The sequence below is a fragment of the Nerophis ophidion genome, linkage group LG04 (assembly GCF_033978795.1).
Source record: "Nerophis ophidion isolate RoL-2023_Sa linkage group LG04, RoL_Noph_v1.0, whole genome shotgun sequence".
Classification (NCBI taxonomy): Eukaryota; Metazoa; Chordata; class Actinopteri; order Syngnathiformes; family Syngnathidae; genus Nerophis; species Nerophis ophidion.
The window spans coordinates 83,065,085-83,083,518 of NC_084614.1; the positions used below are offsets into that span (position 1 = coordinate 83,065,085).

An 18,434-nucleotide genomic window follows, 5' to 3' on the forward strand; every position below is an offset into this window, starting at 1 on the left:
ATGGTAACATTTTAGCTCATTTCATTCATTTAAACCAACAAATCATGGCTTTTGATACTTAAAACCGTCTTAAAAGTATGTTAACTTGTCTTATGGTAGAATGTTAACCTTAGCATGGTAATATTTTATCGTAATTTATTCATTTAAACCTATAAATCTTGGCTTTTGATACTTGAAAGCGTCTTAAAAGTATGTTAACTTGTGCTATGGTAGCATGCTAACTTAGAAATGCTAACATTTGAAGCTGTAAATCACAACTGTCTCAAAGGGCTGTTGAAGTCCTGGAGGGACGGTCTAAGGTCCAAACCTGCCGGGCTCCAAGCCTGGGAGAGCCGAGACGCTGCCGTCTCGTCTGTGGATGCTGAACATGGCGCCGGGCTGGGGCTTCTGGGTAAAGGTCAGCACGTCGTTGGCGTCCCGGTCCGTGGCGTGGATGCGACCGATCAGGCCGCCCTGGAAGGTGCCGGTCGCCGTGACGACCATGACCTCCAAGGACGAGGCGGCGGGTTTGTACTGACTGTTGCCGACCACGCGCAGGAAGATCCAGGAGGACGACGCCAGAGGAGGTCTGCCGGAGTCCCGGGCCTGGGGGGGCGCAAGGAGACAGGAAGTCACTCCGCTCACGGCGAGGAGACAAACAGTGCGGGTATCACACCTGGACTTCCAGGGTGAACTCCCTCGGGGACTCGGGCCCGAAGACGCCATCGGACCTGAGCGTTCCGGTTTGGTCCAAAGTGAAGAACCCGCCCTCGTTTCCGGCAAGCAGGCGGAACTGGAAGGGGGGGCCGTTCCTGGGGGAGTCTTTGTCGCTGACGGACAGCTGCAGGAGGACGCTGCCGGGGGGCTGGCTCAGCTGCGGGGTGGACAGGTGGGCGTCACCTCCGTCCTGCAGCGACCCGGGCTCTCCGACCCTTACCTGGACCACGGCGGTGGAGTTGGGGGGCGTGAAGACGGGCGCGTTGTCGTTGATGTCGGCCACGTCCACGTTGACGCTGACGCTGGAGGACATGGCGGGGGAGCCGCTGTCGAAGGCTTGCACGGACAGGGTGTACCGCGACACCTGGGCGGGGGGAGGGGGAGGGGCCAGATCAGCACAGCACTGTCTTTACAATAATATTATACAAAGTGGTCCATGATGTGGCCTGCCTAAACATTTATTTTTGGAAAATGTACGTAGTCAGTCACAAATATTCATACAATATTTATTTCATCCGCCACTTTATTTACGTGGTGCAGCACATTATTTAATGTGGCCCACCACATCTTTTAATGTGGTCCGCTACATTATTTAATGTGGTCTGCTGCATTATTTAAGGTGGCCCACCACGTCTTTTAATGTGGTCCGCTACATTATTTAAGGTGGCCTACCACGTCTTTTAATGTGGTGCGCTACATTATTTAAGGTGGCCTACCACGTCTTTTAAGGTGGTGCGCTACATTATTTAAGGTGGCCTACCACGTCTTTTAATGTGGTGCGCTACATTATTTAAGGTGGCCCACCACGTCTTTTAATGTGGTCCGCTACATTATTTAAGGTGGCCTACCACGTCTTTTAATGTGGTGCGCTACATTATTTAAGGTGGCCCACCACGTCTTTTAAGGTGGTGCGCTACATTATTTAAGGTGGCCCACCACGTCTTTTAATGTGGTCCGCTACATTATTTAAGGTGGCCTACCACGTCTTTTAATGTGGTGCGCTACATTATTTAATGTGGCCTACCACGTCTTTTAAGGTGGTGCGCTACATTATTTAAGGTGGCCCACCACGTCTTTTAATGTGGTCCGCTACATTATTTAAGGTGGCCTACCACGTCTTTTAATGTGGTGCGCTACATTATTTAATGTGGCTCGTCACATCATTTTATGTGGTCCGCTAATTAATTAAAGTGGCCCACCACATCATTTAACATGGTCCACTACATTATTTAAAGTGGCCCGCCACATCATTTTATGTGGTCCGCTATACATTATTTATTTGGTCCATCACATTATTTATGATGTCCACCACATTACTTAACATGGTCCACTACATTATTTAAGGTGGCCCACCACATCATTTTATGTGGTGCGCTACATTATTTAAGGTGGCCCGCCAGATCATTTTATGTGGTCTGCTGTAAGTTATTTATTTGGTCCGCCACATCATTTTAAGTGGTCCGCTACATTAATTAAAGTGGCCCACCACATCATTTAATGTGGTCCACTACATTATTTAAAGTGGCCCGCCACATCATTTTATGTGGTCCGCTATACATTATTTATTTGGTCCATCACATTATTTATGATGTCCACCACATTACTTAACATGGTCCACTACATTATTTAAAGTGGCCCGCCACATCATTTTATGTGGTGCGCTACATCATTGTATGTGGTCTGCTGTAAGTTATTTATTTGGTCCGCCACATCATTTTATGTGGTCCACTACATTATTTAATGTGGCCCACCACATCATTTTATGTGGTGCGCTACATTATTTAAGGTGGCCCGCCAAATCATTTTATGTGGTCCACTATACGTTATTTAATTGGTTGGTCTGTCACATTATTTTTGACGTCCACCACATCATTTTATGTGGTCTGCTACATTATTTAAAGTGGCTCGTCACATCATTTTATGTGGTCCGCTACATTATTTAAAGTGGCCCGCCACATCATTTTATGTGGTCGGCTATACATTATTTATTTGGTCCATCACATTATTTATGATGTCCACCACATTACTTAACATGGTCCACTACATTATTTAAAGTGGCCCACCACATCATTTTATGTGGTCTGCTACATTATTTAAAGTGGCTCGTCACATCATTGTATGTGGTCTGCTATATGTTATTTATTTGGTCTGTCACATTAATTATGATGTCCACCACATTACTTAATGTGGTCCACTACATTATTTAACGTGGCCCACCATGTCTCTGACCTTCTTAACGGAAGTTACAAACAATTTTGTCTGTGTTTTATTTGTAGGGGGCGCTAGAGCGCAATTTTGAGTTTTGGGGTTTGTTTGTTTTTTAATAGATGTCAATTTTCACCAGTCCTGATGTGTGTTAAATTTGGTGAGTTTTGAAGCATGTTAAAGTGGTCAAATTACAGCTCAAAGAGGCAGAAATGACATTTTTTAGGTAAGTTTCGTTTTGAAGGAGTGTTTGCCAACTTCTTGTTGATTTTTGCTGAAGGATGTCAGTGTGTGAAATGTAGGTCTAAGTGAGACCTACATAGAAGTTTTTGTTTCATGTCTACAACATTCCTAACGGAAGTTACAAGCAGTTTTGTCTGTGTTTTCATCCTAGGAATAGTTTTATCTGTGTTTTATTCCTAGGGGGCGCTAGAGCGCAATTTTAAGTTTTGGGGTTTGGTTTTCTATTAGTTTGCAATTTTTGCCAGTCCTGATGTGTGTGTTAAATTTGGTGAGTTTTGAAGCATGTTAAAGTGCTCAAATTACAGCTCAAAGAGGCAGAAATGACATTTTTTAGGTAAGTTTTGTTTTGAAGGGGTGTTTGCCAACTTCCTGTGGATTTTTGCTGAAGGATGTCAGTGTATGAAATCTAGGTCTAATTGAGACCTACATAGAGGTTTTTCTTTCATGTCTCTACGACATTCCTAACGGAAGTTACAAGCAGTTTTGTCTTTGTTTTTCCTAGGGGGCGCTAGAGCGCAATTTTAAGTTTTGGGGGTTGGCTTTTAATTAGATCGCAATTTTCGCCAGTCCTGATGTTTGTGTCCAGTTTGGTGAGTTTTGAAAAATTTGAAAGGGGTCAAATTACAGCTCAAAGAGGCAGAAATGACATTTTTTAGGTATGTTTTGTTTTGAAGGGGTGTTAGCCAACTTCTTGTTGATTTTTGCTGAAGGATGTAAGTGTATGAAATGTAGGTCTAAGTCAGACCTACATAGAGGTTTTTTGTTTCAAGTCTCTGACATTCTTAACGGAAGTTACAAGCAATTTTGTCTGTGTTTTATTTGTAGGGGGCGCTAGAGCGCAATTTTGAGTTTTGGGGGTTGTTTGTTTTTTAATAGATGTCAATTTTTTCCAGTTTTGATGTGTGTGTAAAATTTGGTGAGTTTTGAAGCATGTTAAAGTGGTCAAATTATAGCTCAAAGAGGCAGAAATGACATTTTTTAGGTATGTTTTGTTTTGAAGGGGTGTTTGCCAACTTCTTGTTGATTTTTGCTGAAGGATGTCACTTTATGAAATGTAGGTCTCAGTGAGACCTACATAGAAGTTTTTGTTTCATGTCTCTACGACATTCCTAACGGAACTTACAAGCAGTTTTGTCTGTGTTTTCTTCCTAGGAGCAGTTTTATCTGTGTTTTGTTCCTAGGGGGGCGCTAGAACGCAATTTTATGTTTTGGGGTTTGGTTTTTTATTTGTTTGCAATTTTTGCCAGTCCTGATGTTTGTGTAAAATTTGGTGAGTTTTGAAGCATTTTAAGGGGGTCAAATTACAGCTCAAAGAAGCAGAAATGACATTTTTCGGGAAACTTTTGTTTTGAAGGGGTGTTTGCCAACTTCTTGTTGATTTTTGCTGAAGGAGGTCATTTTATGAAATGTAGGTCTAAGTGAGACCTACATAGAGGTTTTTGTTTCATGTCTCTATGACATTTTTAACGGAAGTTACAAGCAGTTTTGTCTCTGTTTTTTCCTAGGGGGCGCTAGAGCGCAATTTTAAGTTTTGGTGTTTGGTTTTTTATTAGTTTGCAATTTTTGCCAGTCCTGATGTGTGTGTAAAATTTGGTGAGTTTTGAAGCATGTTAAAGGGGTCCAATTACAGCTCAAAGAGGCGGCGGTATAATAATAATAATAAAACTTAGAAATACAACAGGGTCCTCTGTCCCAAAGGGACATTCGGTCCCTAATTAGTTGAGACTGATATTCATTCACTGTTACAAGCGGCCCTCGGACAGGATCTCAGGCTTTGTTCCGTCTGCACGAGCACGTTAACCTTGACTGGAGTCGTGAACCGGAAAATGATTATCGATTCCCGCCCAGACCTTCGGCGTCCTCACCAGTTCTCGGTCCAGACGCTTATTGACTTTGAGGAGTCCCGTCACCGGGTCGATCCAGAAGTGGTTAGCGCGGTCGCCTTTGAGGATGGAGTAGGTGATGCGTCCGTTGACTCGACTGTCCAGGTCCTCTGCCAGCACCTGAAGTCCACCATTCAGCTCACTAACAGACTCCGGGGGGGTCAAAGTGCTTCCAAGACTACCTTGGTTATGGACTGTCCCACCGCCGCGTCCTCGCCCACCAGGACGTTGTAGACCTCCTGACTGAAAGCCGGGGCGTTGTCGTTGACGTCCATCAGCTGGACGCTCACCATGGTGGCGGCGCTGAGCGGAGGGCTTCCGCCGTCCCAGGCCTCCACCGTCAGGTAGTAGTCCTTGCACACCTCGAAGTCCAAGTCGTCCGTCACGAAAATGGACCCTGGAAGACCGGGAAAGTTAGTCGGGAACCCGGACGGCGTCGGGACGAGTGGCGGACTCACCGAGGATCCGGTCGATGGAGAACTTGGCCAACTCGTTGCCCGAGCGGATCCTGTAGGCGATGTCGGCGTTGGGGCCGATGTCGGCGCTCGTCGCCAGCACTCGGAGGACCTCGGTCCCCACCGCCACGTCCTCGGGGACGGTCACGGTGTAGTCCCGTCTCTGGAATACCGGGGCGTTGTCGTTGACGTCCAAGACCAGGACGGTCAAGTCCACCTGGTGGACACGCAAGCAAAGATCATCGGGCAGATCAGTGACTACAAATACTTTTCCTTTCCCGACTCGGTGGCCTGGTGGTTAGTGTCCGCCCTGAGATCCGGAGTCCGAGTCTTACCAAAGCATACTTGCCAACCCTCTTGGATTTTCCGGGATCCTCCTGAAATTCAGCGCCTCTCTCGAAAACCAAATTTTCTCCTGAAAATCTCCCGAATTTCAGACAAAGCTGGAGGCCACGCCCCCTCCAGCTCCATGCGGACCTGAGTGAGGACAGCCTGTTTTCACCTCCACTTTCCCACAATATAAACAGCGTGCCTGCCCAATGACGTTAGAACTGTAGAATGATCGAGAGCGAGTTCTTGCTTTCTTATGTGGGTTTATTGTCAGCCAGTTTCATTAACGTCCTCACAGCGCGTCAAAACAACTTACAACAACAGCAGTCACGTTTTGGTCTACCGTAAAGTAGTTTGTCTGCCGTAAACAGCAATGTTGTGACACTCTTAGACAGGACAATACTGCCATCTACTGTACATGCACATGGTTAGAAAAATAGTGACAGAGAATAGAACAAGGGTGGACAATTCAACCCTTAACTCAACAATGAGTAGATAAAGTGTTATGTGTGTGTATGTGTGTAAATAAATGAACACTGAAATTCAAGTATTTCTTATATACATACCACGCCCCGCCCTCAACCACGCCCACCATCCCCACCTCCCGAAAACAGAGGTCTCAATGTAGGCAAGACTGACAGAAGTGTGGCTGCCAATTTGCGCCTACGGCCTCTCCGAATGCAGCTGAGATAGGCTCCAGCACCCCCCCCCGCCCCTGTGATCCAAAAAGGGACAAGTGGTAGGAAATGGATGGATGGATGGGCCTCTCCGACCTCCAATTATCAGTTATCCAACTTTACATGTCCAACAACTAACATTCATCACCAAAAATTGCCAGCGTTGAGTAACAATATCCCGGGAATCGGTACCGTATCAGTTCAATTGTGAACTTACAAGTCCCTAATGAAATCTTTTTTTTTTGTCATGTAAACTACATTCTTCCAGGTGTCTTCTATGCTGAACAGAACATTGAAGTCCTTTAAAATCATTTTCTACAAGCTTTTAAAGTCTGGTTCCCCGCCAGGCCTGGGGAAACCTCTGTTATGTAGTTCTCTCTGCAGCCACTGGAGGGCAGCAGAGAGCTGCTCTGAGGTGACGACTGTGGTAAGCATTGATCTTAATTATCCATCCATCTACTTTCTACCACTTATTCCCTTTTGGGCTGGCGGGGGGCCGCTGGTGCCTATCTCAGCTACAATCGGGCGGAAGGCGGGGTACACCCTGGACAAGTCGCCGCCTCATCGCAGGGCCTTGATCTTAATTATAATCTCCACATCTTTCACAGCAAACCATGCTAAGACTTTTCATGTCCGACTTCTTGGTTTTTTTACTCATCCTGCCATTAGCCTGCCTCTGGACCAGGGGTCACCAACATGGTGCCCGTAAGGACCAGATGAGTCGCCCGCTGGCCTGTTCTAAAAATAGCTCAAATAGCAGCACTTACCAGTGAGCTGCCTCTATTTTTAAAATTGTATTTATTGACTAGCAAGCTGGTCTCGCTTTGTTTATAGCAAATTTTGCATGCGTATATAAAACTTATTACGTGACACGTTAATTGTTAGCGTGCTAAAAAAAAAATTAAGCAAATTTTGCACACGTACACTTCGGTGTCTTATAACTTAGTACACAATACATGCTAATTTTTAGCAGGCTACCTTTTTTTTAGCAAATTTTGCATGCGTGTATATAACTTGGTATGCGACACATGCTCATTTTTAGCATGCTAACTTCTTTTTTTTTTTTTTTGCATATTTTGCATACGTGCGCTTCGGCGTATTACATTTAGTACACAATACATGCAAATTTTTAGCATGCTAACTTTTTTTTGGTGCATATTTTGCATGCGTACGCTTCGGCGTATTATAACTTAGTACACAATACATGCTAATTTTTAGCATGCTACCTTTTTTTTTAGCAAATTTTGCATGCGTGTATAAAACTTGGTATGTGACACATGCTCATTTTTAGCATGCTAACTTTTTTTTTTTTTTGCATATTTCGCATGCGTACGCTTCGGCGTATTATAACTTAGTACACAATACATGCTAATTTTTAGCATGCTACCTTTTTTTTTAGCAAATTTTGCATGCGTGTATAAAACTTGGTATGTGACACATGCTAATTTTTAGCATGCTAACTTTTTTTGGTGCATATTTTGCATGCGTACGCTTCGGCGTATTATAACTTAGTACACAATACATGCTAATTTTTAGCATGCTACCTTTTTTTTTTAGCAAATTTTGCATGCGTGTATAAAACTTGGTATGTGACACATGCTAATTTTTAGCATGCTAACTTTTTTTTGGTGCATATTTTGCATGCGTACGCTTCGGCGTATTATAACTTAGTACACAATACATGCTAATTTTTAGCATGCTACCTTTTTTTTTTAGCAAATTTTGCATGCGTGTATAAAACTTGGTATGTGACACATGCTCATTTTTAGCATGCTAACTTTTTTTTTTTTTTGCATATTTCGCATGCGTACGCTTCGGCGTATTATAACTTAGTACACAATACATGCTAATTTTTAGCATGCTACCTTTTTTTTTAGCAAATTTTGCATGCGTGTATAAAACTTGGTATGTGACACATGCTAATTTTTAGCATGCTAACTTTTTTTGGTGCATATTTTGCATGCGTACGCTTCGGCGTATTATAACTTAGTACACAATACATGCTAATTTTTAGCATGCTACCTTTTTTTTTTAGCAAATTTTGCATGCGTGTATAAAACTTGGTATGTGACACATGCTAATTTTTAGCATGCTAACTTTTTTTTGGTGCATATTTTGCATGCGTACGCTTCGGCGTATTATAACTTAGTACACAATACATGCTAATTTTTAGCATGCTACCTTTTTTTTTTAGCAAATTTTGCATGCGTGTATAAAACTTGGTATGTGACACATGCTAATTTTTAGCATGCTAACTTTTTTTTGGTGCATATTTTGCATGCGTACGCTTCGGCGTATTATAACTTAGTACACAATACATGCTAATTTTTAGCATGCTACCTTTTTTTTTTAGCAAATTTTGCATGCGTGTATAAAACTTGTTATGTGATACATGCTAATTTTTGGCATGCTAACTTTTTTTTTTAGCATATTTTGCATGCGTACTCTTCGGCGTATTATAATTTAGTACACAATACATACAAATTTTTAGCATGCTACCTTTTTTTAAAGCAAATTTTGCATGCGTACACTTCGGCGTCTTATAACTTAGTACATAATACATGCAAATTTTTAGCATGCTAACTTTTTTTTGGTGCATATTTTGCATGCGTACGCTTCGGCGTATTATAACTTAGTACACAATACATGCTAATTTTTAGCATGCTACCTTTTTTTTTTTAGCAAATTTTGCATGCGTGTATAAAACTTGGTATGTGACACATGCTAATTTTTAGCATGCTAACTTTTTTTGGGTGCATATATTGCATGCGTACGCGTCGGCGTATTATAACTTAGTACACAATACATGCTAATTTTTAGCATGCTACCTTTTTTTTTTAGCAAATTTTGCATGCGTGTATAAAACTTGGTATGTGACACATGCTAATTTTTCGCATGCTAACTTTTTTTTTTTTTGCATATTTTGCATGCATGCGCTTCGGCGTATTACATTTAGTACACAATACATGCTAATTTTTAGCATGCTAACTTTTTTTTGTGCATATTTTGCATGCGTACGCTTCGGCGTATTATAACTTAGTACACAATACATGCTAATTTTTAGCATGCTACCTTTTTTTTAGCAAATTTTGCATGCGTGTATAAAACTTGGTATGTGACACATGCTAATTTTTCGCATGCTAACTTTTTTTTTTTTTGCATATTTTGCATGCGTACGCTTCGGCGTATTATAACTTAGTACACAATACATGCTAATTTTTAGCATGCTACCTTTTTTTTTTTAGCAAATTTTGCATGCGTGTATAAAACTTGGTATGTGACACATGCTAATTTTTCGCATGCTAACTTTTTTTTGTTTTGCATATTTTGCATGCGTACCCTTCGGCGTATTATAATTTAGTACACAATACATGCTAATTTTTAGCATGCTACCTTTTTTTTAGCAAATTTTGCATGCGTGTATAAAACTTGGTATGTGACACATGCTAATTTTTAGCATGCTAACTTTTTTTTTTTTTAGCATATTTTGCATGCGTACTCTTCGGCGTATTATAATTTAGTACACAATACATGCTAATTTTTAGCATGCTACCTTTTTTTAAAGCAAATTTTGCATGCGTACACTTCGGCGTCTTATAACTTAGTACATAATACATGCTAATTTTTAGCATGCTAACTTTTTTTGGTGCATATTTTGCATGCGTACGCTTCGGCGTATTATAACTTAGTACACAATACATGCTAATTTTTAGCATGCTACCTTTTTTTTTAGCAAATTTTGCATGCGTGTATAAAACTTGGTATGTGACACATGCTAATTTTTAGCATGCTAACTTTTTTTTGTGCATATTTTGCATGCGTATGCTTCGGCGTATTATAACTTAGTACACAATACATGCTAATTTTTAGCATGCTACCTTTTTTTTAGCAAATTTTGCATGCGTGTATAAAACTTGGTATTTGACACATGCTAATTTTTAGCATGCTAACTTTTTTTTTTAGCATATTTTGCATGCGTACGCTTCGGCGTATTATAATTTAGTACACAATACATGCAAATTTTTAGCATGCTACCTTTTTTTAAAGCAGATTTTGCATGCGTACACTTTGGCGTCTTATAACTTAGTACACGATACATGCTAATTGTTAGCATGTTAATGTTTTTTAAGCAAATTTAGCATGCGTACGCTTCTGCTTCATGTAACTTAGTACACAATACATGCTAATTGTTAGCATGCTAATGTTTTTCTAAGCAGATTTAGCATGCGTTTGCTTCTGCTTCATATAACTTAGTACACAATACATGCTAATTGTTCGCATGCTAACGTTAGAATGTTAGCTTTTTTGAGCAAATTTTGCATGCGACGTATATAACGTTGTACATACATGCTAATTGATGGCATGCTAACGCTAAAACTTTTATTTAAACAAACTTTGCATGCCTTCTGTACGCTTCGGAGTCATGGAACTGTAACATTGTCACATTTGACCTGTCGGCATGCTGACGTTTTAAATGTTGCATTGATTCAATGTGCCGGTCACACGCAGGATTCTCACAGGAATGAGGCAAACACGAAATAAACACCAACCTGAGAAAACAGCGCCCCCTGCAGCCCGGCTTGGTCGCTGGCCCGTACTCGCAGCCGATAGGAGTCCTGGCTCTCCCGGTCCAGGGTCCTCTCCAGGACCACCACGCCGGAAACCGGGTCGATGGAGAAGAAGCCGTCTGCCGAGTCCAGCAGGGAGTAGACCACGGTCCGGTTGAGGCCTTCGTCGGGGTCGCTGGCCTGCAGCCGCGTGAGGAGGGTGTTGGGGGCGGCGTTCTCGTACACGCTCGCCGCGTAGCGCGAGGACGGGAACGAGGGCGGGTTGTCGTTCACGTCCAAGACCCTGAGGGAGACGTCGGCGCGGCAGAAGAGTCCGCCTCCGTCCGTCGCCTGGGCGATGAGCTTGTAGGCGGGCTTGGTCTCGCGGTCCACGGGCGCCGCCGTGCGCAGCTCGCCTGAACACAAACACGAGTGTCACGCACGATTTAGTCCCACGCGTTTCCTAATACGAACCCTGTTTCCATACGAGTTGGGAAATGGTGTTAGATGTAAATATAAACAGAATACAATGATTTGCAAATCCTTTTCAACCCAAATTCAGTTGAATATGCTACAAAGACAACATATTTCATGTTCAAACTCATAAACTGTACTTTTTTTTGCAAATAATAATTAACTTAGAATTTCATGGCTGCAACACGTGCCAAAGTAGTTGGGAAAGGGCATGTTCACCACTGTGTTACATCACCTTTTCTTTTAACAACACTCAATAAACGTTTGGGAACTGAGGAAACTAATTGTTGAAGCTTTGAAAGTGGAATTCTTTCCCATTCTTGTTTTATGTAGAGCTTCAGTCCTTCAACAGTCCGGGGTCTCCGCTGTCCTATTTTACGCTTCACACATTTTCCATGGGAGACAGGTCTGGACTGCAGGCGGGCCAGGAGAGTACTCGCACTCCTTTTGTACGAAGCCACGCTGTTGTAACACTTGTCTTGCTGAAATAAGCAGGGGCGTCCATGATAACGTTGCTTGGATGACAACATATGTTGCTCCAAAACCTGTATGGACCTTTCAGCATTAATGGTGCCTTCACAGATGTGTAAGTTACCCATGCCTTGGGCACTAATGCACCCCCATACCATCACACATGCTGGCTTTTACACTTTGCACCTTGAACAATCCGGATGGTTCTTTTCCTCTTTGTTCCGGAGGACACCACGTCCACAGTTTCCAAATATAATTTGAAATGTGGACTCGTCAGACCACAGAACACTTTTCCACTTTGCATCAGTCCATCTTAGATGAGCTCGGGCGCATAGAAGCCGGCGGCGTTCCTGGGTGTTGTTGATCAATGGCTTTCGCTTTGCATAGTAGAGTTTTAACTTGCACTTACAGATGTAGCGACCAACTGTATTTAGTGACAGTGGTTTTATGAAGTGTTACTGAGCCCATGTGGTGATATCCTTTACACACTGATGTCGGTTTTTTAATGCAGTACCGCCTGAGGGGTCAAAGGTCCGTAAAATCATCGCTTACGTGCAGTGATTTCTCCAGATTCTCTGAACTTTTTGATGATTTTACGGACCGTAGATGGTAAAATCCCTAAATTCTTCGCAATAGCTCGTTGAGAAATATTGTTCTAAAACTGTTCAACAAATTGGTGACCCTCGCCCCATCCTTGTTTGTGAATTATTTGGCATTTCATGGAAGCTGTTTTTATAGCCAATCATGGCACCCACCTGTTCCCAATTAGCCTGCACACCTGTGGGATGTTCACAATAAGTGTTTGATGAGCATTCCTCAACTTTATCAGTATTTATTGCCACCTTTCCCAACTTCTTTGTCACATTTTGCTGGCATCAAATTCTAAAGTTAATGATTATTTGCAAAAAAAAATAAATAAATGTTTATGAGTTTGAACATCAAATATGTTGTCTTTGTAGCATATTCAACTGAATATGGCTTGAAAAGGATTTGCAAATCATTGTATTCTGTTTATATTTACATCCAACACCATTTCCCAACTCATATGGAAACGGGGTTTGTACATAAAAGATAATTTCAAATCGTCGTCAAGTTGAAGTGGAGTGGTAATTGTTTTTGGGCGACACCCAGTGGTCACAGTTAAGTTTTGTATGTTTAAGTCATAGGCAGGGGCAAGAAATACACAAAAACACGTCTTGCCCCCTCAAATATATAAGTTTTTAAAAGCCTAATGAAACCATTACGCATAAGCTGGTTTTAAATGAACTCCTGAGACAGAGTAGCTTATCTTGATATTTAATTACCAAAGCTTTGGGAGACCAAATCTATGCACGACACATTCAAATCGCATCGCCTTAGTTGATCTGACTATACTACAAAAGTTTCGCCTCTCTCTCCACTCTCACTCGCCCCCCTTCTTCTCCTCTCCCCCTCCTCTTAGGCCTGAGATATTTGAAATAAGAAGAGTGTTATGACTTCTCGCTACATTCCGACTTTCAAGGTCTATGTATGGCCAATACTTAGCTGTTCTACAATATGACTGGGATTTAAAAAGATATCTATCTCCATCAATATCAATGATGAAATATTAACATTACAACACATGCCAATACGGCCGCTTTAGTTTACTAAATTGCGATTTTAAATTGCGCGCGATGTATCCTGTTGAAAACGTCGCGGTACGATTACGCGTGACGTCACGGATTGTAGCGGACATTTTGTTCCAGCACCGATCCCAGCTATAAGTCGTCTGCTTTAGTCGCATAATTACACAGTATTCTGGACATCTGTGTTGCTGAATCTTTTGCAATATGTTTAATTAATAATGGAGACGTCAAAGAAGAAAGCTGTAGGTGGGAAGCGGTGTATTGCGGCCGCCTTTAACAACACAAACACAGCCGTTGTTTCCTTGTTTACATTCCCGAAGGTGAAGCTTTACTATTTTAGCTCGGTTGGTAGAGTGGCCGTGCTAGCAACCTGAGGGTTGCAGGTTCGATTCCCGCTTCCGCCATCCTAGTCACTGCCGTTGTGTCCTTGGGAAAGACACTTTACCCACCTGCTCCCAGTGCCACCCACACTGGTTTGAACGTAACTTAGATATTGGGTTTCACTATGTAAAGAGCTTTGGGTCAATAGAGAAAAAGCGCTATATAAATATAATTCACTTCACCTCACTTCACTTCTCTATGGAACAGAGCGGTCAAGCGAACATGGTTCCCGACCACATGTCAACCTGCAGGTTTCGGTGAGAAAACTGTGGTAATAAGTCGGCTCTTACTGTAGACATGAGCGGAGCTTGCGTCGTTCCTCCTGCACCTGTCAAAGAGGCAGCTGCGGACTCTCTTGCCTCCCCCGACCGGCCGCCCCCGAATGTGGGATGCTTCCACCGTTGAGGAGGGGGAAAAAAAGCTCAGCCCGGCCCGACCGGCTGCCTTCGCTTCGACTTGTCGAGAAACGTGGCTTCCCTCAGAGACACTGGCGGTCACCACTCTCGTGGCCACACCCATCCAAGTTTCAGATATGACAGTGTAATCTTACTACAACACTAGTAACGCAATAGGCAGAAAAGGGATTTTCCAGAATTATCCTAGTAAATGTGTCTAATAACATCTGAATCTCTCCCACCACCCTGTCTTTTTTCTTCTTCTTTCTAGTCCTTCACTCTCACTTTCCTCATCCACAAATCTTTAGTTTTCGCTCAAATTAATGGGGAAATTGTCGCTTTCTCGGTCCGAATCGCTCTAGCTGCTGGTGGCCATGATTGTAAACAATGTTCAGATGTGAGGAGCTCCACAACCCGTGACGTCACGCGCACATCGTCTGCTACTTCCGGTACAGGCAAGGCTTTTTTATTAGCGACCAAAAGTTGCAAAATTTATGGTGGATGTTCTCTACTAAACCCTTTCAGCAAAAATATGGCAATATCGCAAAATGATGAAGTATGACACATAGAAGGGAGCTGCTATCCCCGTTTAAATAAGAACATCTCATTTCAGTAGGCCTTTAATGTACTTACAAAATGTACGTGTGACAAGTTGACTAAATGAGCCGCAATGGCCAAGAAAATCCGCGTTCGAGGCCATCTCGCCTCGTTTCTGTCCGTCATCTGTGCCAGGTCACGCCGCTCAGCAAAAATCCGCGTCGACGAATGAAAATGAGGCTCAAAAATGTTTTTTTTGTTTTTTTTTTTACTTTTATTTATAAATTTCAACATCTACAAACGGACGAACGAGGCTGTAAAGCAGAGGGTGTCCAAAGTGCGGCCCGCAGCTAATCCTTTAGCGGCCTGCCACACATTCTGCAAAATTGATAGTATTGCTAAAAATTAAAAAAAACATTAAAAAAAAGTGGAATGAAGTGAAATCTAGTGGCAATGTTGACACAAAACTGCCACATAGGCAGTTTTTTTCCTTTTGTCTATATTTTCTTTTCTTTTCCATTGCTCAAAAAAAAGGACAAAAAAAATCTATGTTATTATGAATTATTACTTAAAAATTATCACTTTAAAATGTTTTATGTAGAAAAAATATTGCATATGTTGTGGGGTTGCCATAAAAATACATCAAAGTTTTGACAAAGGAGCATAAAACAAACAAAATAATAGTTTAATCCACAAATACAGTGGGGCAAAAAAGTATTTAGTCAGCCAGCGATTGTGCAAGTTCTCCCACTTCAAATGATGACAGACGTCTGTCATTTTCATCATAGGTACACTTCAACTGGGAGAGACAGAATGTGGAAAAAAAATCCAGGAATTCACATTGTAGGAATTTTAAAGAATTTATTTGTGAGCATGATGTTTCCATCCTGTCAGGCTTGCCACTGACTGTTTCTTTGTGTTTTCCTTTCTCCTCAGTGTGTTTAGTATTTCCTGTCCTTAGTTCCTGTCTAGTGCTCTTATTTTGTCAGCTTCCTGTCTTGTTCCCTGAGTGCTGTGTTTCTCCTCAGCTGCGGCTGATAGGCACCTGGCCACACCTGTTGCCAATCAGCCCGCTCCTATTTGTACCTCCATTGTATTGTTTTTGCCTCATGTCACTTTTGTGTCTTTGCTACCTGTCGTGTCTGGCATCATTTCAGCTATTACCTGTCGTGCTGCATCTTGTCCTGGTCGTCGTAGCGGTAAGCTGTTTTTGTTAGCCGTTAGTTATTTCCAGTTTTTCTGTTTGTTATCCTCTAGCTTCCATGCTAAAGTTCCTTTTTGTTTCTTGTTAGCTTCTATGCTAAAAGCCTTTTGTTTATTATCCGCCCAAGTGCGCGCTTTTGGTTTGAACCCTTTGTTTGATTTTGTCTTAGTATTTTTATTAAATCATGTTTGCTCACTCCATGCCTGCCTCCATCTCTGCATCTTGGGGTTCGACATTAAATAACCCTGACACACCTCCATGCTTCACAGTAGGTATGGTGTTCTTGGGATGCAACTCAGTATTCTTCCTCTTCCAAACACGACCAGTTGAGTTTATACCAAAAAGTTCTATTTTGGTTTCATCTCCCAATCCTCTGCTGTATCATCCTTGTTGGCATAAACTCAAGTCGTCGTGTTTGGACAGGGGTGTCAAACTCAAATACAGAGTGGGCCAAAATGTAAAACTGAACAAAGCCGCGGGGCCAAGGTTGAACTAATGAACCTTTTAATAGGGACCCAAACAAGTTTTGCAATGAATATTGAAAAAGCAAGGCTTAAATAGGCCAGCACAGTGGTGCAGGGGTTAGTGCATCTGCCTCACAACACGAAAGTCCTGAGTGGTACTGGGTTCAATCCCGGGCTCGGGATCTTTCTGTGTGGAGTTTGCATGTTCTCCCCGTGACTGCGTGGGTTCCCTCCGGGTACTCGGGCTTCCTCCCATGGAACAGGCAGAGCTTATATAACATAATAGTGCAAAATCAACTTTAAAAAAAAACAACGAAAAAACATCTTAAATAAAACGTAATTTAAAAAAAATAAATGCCTCTTTTTTTATTTGCAGCCTTCTGAGGTAAATATCAACGTTAACTTTTTCCGCAGGCTAATAAATTCGAAAATAAAATAAAAATTAGGTGGGCGGGGTTTGGTGGGAGCGGGGGGGGTGTATGTTGTAGCATTCCGGACGAGTGAGTGCTGCAATGGGTTCTGGGTATTTGTTCTGTTGTGTTTATGTTGTGTTACGGTGCGGGTGTTCTCCCGAAATGTGGTTTGTCATTCTTGTTTGGTGTGGGTTCACAGTGTGGCGCATATTTGTAACAAAGTTGTTTATACGGCCACCCTCAGTGTGACCTGTATGGCTGTTGATCAAGTATGTGTGTGTGAAAGCCGCATATATTATGTGACTTGGCCAGCAGGCTGTTTATGTGGAGGAAAAGAGGACGCTCCCAATATTGTTGTCTGGGTGGAAATCGGGAGAATGGTTGCCCAGGGAGATTTTCGGGAAGGGCACTAAACTTCGGAAATCTCCCGGGAAAATCGGGAGGGTTGGCAAGTATGAGTATTAGCGGTGAATGTGGTGATACCGGCGGGCCAGCTCTAATGTTAATTTGATATTGGCTCAAGGGCCACGGGCCAGAGTTTGACACCCATGTGGAAGAAGAGTACTGACTTGCATCCCAAGAACACCATACCTACTGTGAAGCATGGGGGTGGAAACATCATGCTTTGGGGCTGTTTTTCTGCTAAGGGGACAGGACCATTGATCCGTGTTAAGGAAAGAATGAATGGGGCCATGTATCCTGAGATTTGGAGCCAAAACCTCCTTCCATCAGTGAGAGCTTTGAATGGTTGACCAAATACTTATTTTACACCATAATTTAATAATAAATTCCTGGATTTTTTTTCCACATTCTGTCTCTCACAGTTGAAGTGTACCTATGATGAAAATGACAGACCTCTGTCATCATTTGAAGTGGGAGAACTTGCACAATCGCTGGCTGACTAAATACTTTTTGGCCCCACTGTATATCGGAAGTTGATCTTGAAATGTAAGTGTTAAAAGTAATTAAAAACTAATAAAAATGCATCATTTCATGAGTGGGGAACCTTTCGGATCTCAAATATATTTAGTAGGATTTTATTTAACTTTTCACTGTGATTGCCGTATTTCCTTGAATTGCCGCAGGGCATATAGTATGCGCCTGACTTGAATTACCGCCTGGTCAAACTCGTGACGTCACGAGTGACACTTCCCCCGTCATCATTTTCAAAATGGAGGAGGCTGATTTCAGTAATTTGAAATCGCATAAAGGAAATAACATTAAGAGTTATTCAGTAGGATTTAAGGTCCAAGTTTACATCACATTAAAATTTGTACTGCATGCCTTTGGTAAGTGCCGGAGTGAGAAGAGGTTTTAAACTAATTAACGCATGCTTACTTTTACCGCATGCTTATGGTAAGCGCAGGAGTGAGAAAAGGTTTTAAATTAATTAGCGCCCCCGGTGGCAAATAAAGGAAATACGGTACTCAAAAATATTAAATAATTAAAATC

At 42.2% G+C, this 18,434-nt stretch overlaps 1 protein-coding gene across 1 annotated transcript in view; it reads right to left on the reverse strand.

The window, feature by feature from the left end:
* The window catches only part of LOC133552059 (protocadherin Fat 3-like), a 193,085-nt gene that overhangs the window by 50,863 nt on the left and 123,788 nt on the right, over window positions 1–18,434 (reverse strand). The window contains exons 31-37 of the mRNA XM_061899369.1: window positions 11,040–11,452; window positions 5,486–5,699; window positions 5,210–5,424; window positions 5,010–5,147; window positions 917–1,060; window positions 656–853; window positions 308–585 (exon numbers count right to left, since the gene is read on the reverse strand). Of these exons, the coding sequence (XP_061755353.1) occupies window positions 308–585; window positions 656–853; window positions 917–1,060; window positions 5,010–5,147; window positions 5,210–5,424; window positions 5,486–5,699; window positions 11,040–11,452 (1,600 nt within the window). The remainder of the gene's footprint in view (window positions 1–307; window positions 586–655; window positions 854–916; window positions 1,061–5,009; window positions 5,148–5,209; window positions 5,425–5,485; window positions 5,700–11,039; window positions 11,453–18,434) is intronic.